Source organism: Oratosquilla oratoria, chromosome 21, assembly GCF_046742065.1.
Source record: "Oratosquilla oratoria isolate Oo_2021 chromosome 21, ASM4674206v1, whole genome shotgun sequence".
Lineage (NCBI taxonomy): Eukaryota > Metazoa > Arthropoda > Malacostraca > Stomatopoda > Squillidae > Oratosquilla > Oratosquilla oratoria.
Window position 1 is genome coordinate 17412541 of NC_134797.1, and position 2911 is coordinate 17415451.

The 2911-nt window shown below is 44.6% G+C and overlaps 1 protein-coding gene across 1 annotated transcript in view; it reads left to right on the forward strand.

Annotated features, from left to right (window-relative positions):
- LOC143036615 (uncharacterized) overlaps positions 1-1644 on the forward strand; it is a 3268-nt gene extending 1624 nt beyond the window's left edge. The window contains exon 4 of the mRNA XM_076204176.1: positions 925-1644. Coding sequence (XP_076060291.1) covers positions 925-1166 — 242 coding nt within the window. The 3' untranslated portion in view covers positions 1167-1644. The remainder of the gene's footprint in view (positions 1-924) is intronic.
- Positions 1645-2911: the final 1267 nt, after the last annotated feature.

The following is a 2911-nucleotide window of genomic DNA, read 5'->3' on the forward strand; positions in this document are numbered from 1 at the left end:
TGAGTAATAAAACATGCTGGAATGAGGGATACTCTAGTGACAATAAAGGATAGAAGTGGAGTTGAGCAGAAAAAATATCCAGAATGGCGAATGATAAATGAGGCAAGTGCGTTACTAAGTGGAGACTACAAGATGGTAAAAGTAGTAGGAGACCAGTCAACATGTGGGGAGACGGGACTGAAATTTTAGCAGAAGCAATGTGGCAGGAGATGGCACAGTAATGCGACTCATGAAAAATACTGTAGAGAGGCCTTTGTTTAGCTGTGGACTAGAGGTGGCCGATGACCGAGGCGTGGTGTGACTGTAGTGTTGATGGGTCAGGGTGGGTGAGTGAGGAGGAATGATAGGGTGTGGTGAGGTGAGACAGTAAATATCAATTGGCAGGATAGAAGGTGCCCCAAAGTCGCTTCAGGAATGCCTAGGCTTGCCTCCTTGTGCATCCTGAGCTGCAGTATACACCAAAGACCATGAGGATGTCAAAGATATAGCTTCTGGGGTGGCTATTCAGTGGTCTCTCCATGGGTGCCGTTTAAGCGCTCCTTTGGTCCTGGGCAAAGTCCAACGGAATCACTTAGACAACCTTAGTCGCTGTTGGTGGAACACCTTCAAAAGGTCCAGGAAATGGCCATGCAGTCGCCACAGGAGTGTTGTAGGGCTGTCTTGGTAATCATGCAAATACTATGACATTAATTACCACTGTCACTCTTATTGTTATTGTTACCGATCTTTAATTTCTTCCCAACCTTTCAAACGTTACTCTACCAGGACGCGTGATGGTCTTAGACGTTGACTTTTTTTAGCGAGAATGTAACCACCACCAAATTAACTTCTTGCCAATCTGGCAGCGAAGCTCTAGATCCCGTGGCCACCACACTCACCATTTTCATGCTATGATTTTTTTCTTCTTTTTCTTTTCTTTTACAGCCACAATGTGTACTGGAGTGTGTGATGGGGGTGTGTGCGTTCTGAATGATCGTAGTCTCTCTTCGAGTAGCGACGGTTCGAGTAGCGAGTGTTCGAGTAGCGACTATTCTTCAAGTAGCGACTGTTCGAGTAGCGACTATTCTTCAAGTAGCGACTGTTCGAGTAGCGACCATTCTTCAAGTGGCGATTGTGGCCCAGACTGCGTTTGTAAGAAGCATCCAGACAGCACTGATGATCGCTAGGTCTGAAGTCCCTTAGAAGTTTGACCTCAAGGTGCAGGATCTCCTTTTCAATCTTTTTCTTCAGAGGACGCGACCTCCGGCTTTTCTAGTTCTTCGTCGCTCCCTCCCGAACCACGAGAACCAAGGTTCGATTCTCGGCTTCCAACTGCGGCTGATCTCGACCATGTGTTCTGTGAACGGTGTGGTCATTTTGAAATGTTTTGGAGCTCCGGCACTTCGGGGTGAACCTGAGGGCCCATCACCGACAACGACGACAGGGAAAAGGAAAAGAGAAGAAACCGTCTCCAACACGGAGCGGAACCACATATACAACACACGTACATACATTCATACAGACATGAATAGTGTGTATGTGCGTGCCTGTGTGTGTGTTCAATTGCACATGCTTATTTGTTTCAGTTATTCTTAGCACTACAAATCCTCATGGCAACCTTTGAGCCTGTGTAGAGGTTTCAACAATAAATTTTGCTTGCATGAATTGCCGTCGTCATGACTAACCTTCCCAATGACCCCTTCGCCGCGGTAAATGTGTATATATATATATATATATATATATATATATATATATATATATATGTATGTATGTATGTATGTATATGTATATATGTATATGTATATGTGTATCCTATTATTACTAACCATTACGATAGGTCACACGCCATGACTCATAGTCCGCATACGTACAAGAAGATACTAGCCTTCAGCAATCTTGATGACCTCACATTTCCTAACCCTAAACACCTGACTCAGATAACTCAACACATCATAACAAGCTACATCGCGCCATCGTCCAGTAAAGAACAGACACAAGTACCTGATGTCACCAGACGGTTCATCAACCTTTCCTTATACCTACCAAGCTACCTACCGCACGTCAGCGCTGTGGCAGACCCAGGAAACTCATACCATGCACTTTCAATGGTATTAAGCGTGAGATAGACAAATCTCCTCGTAAATTCAGCAGGAAAACCCTAGATTATTAGGTGGTGCGTCTCTTAGCACAGTCCAACGCTGCTTGTAGGAGGACATCGGCGTCCCCTGCCCATTACCCTTTCCTTTACCTCCCGCACTATCTCATCCATGTACACATTCAACAGCTACGGCAATATGACACATCCTTGTCGCAGTCACACATTTACCTCAAACCACTCGTTCTCTCCATTTCCAATTTTAGCACAGACTCTACTACTCTCGTAGAAACTTTTGACTGACCTTAACAACTTTCCCCTAACCCCATATATCTGCAGAACCTTCCACATTGCCTCTTTATCCTGTCAAAATCCTTTTCCAAATCCATACAGGCCCTAAAATCATCTTTGGCCTTTGCTAAAGCTTTCTCATATATCTGCCCTACCACAAAATACTTATCCACACAACCCCTACCTTTCCAAAACACACACACACACGCACACACACACACACACACACGCACACACACGAAAATTATTTTAACATGGTAAAATTCTCAACCACCATGACTGTAGATTAGCTTAAGTTGAATAGGAAAAGTCATGTTCATTTCGTCCTGAGTCATAGTCAGCGTCGAAAATAATTTTAACATGGTAAAATTCTCGACCACCATGACTGTAGATTAGCTTAAGTTGAATAGGAAAAGTCATATTCCAGTAATCACCCTTTGGCCTCTGGCACCCATACCATTGGCCTGAGTGGTGTCAAATTGGACTCCACGACAGCCCTAGCCGCCCTCGATCTGTGGGTGAGATGGCGGGTAAATCGGAGCAAGT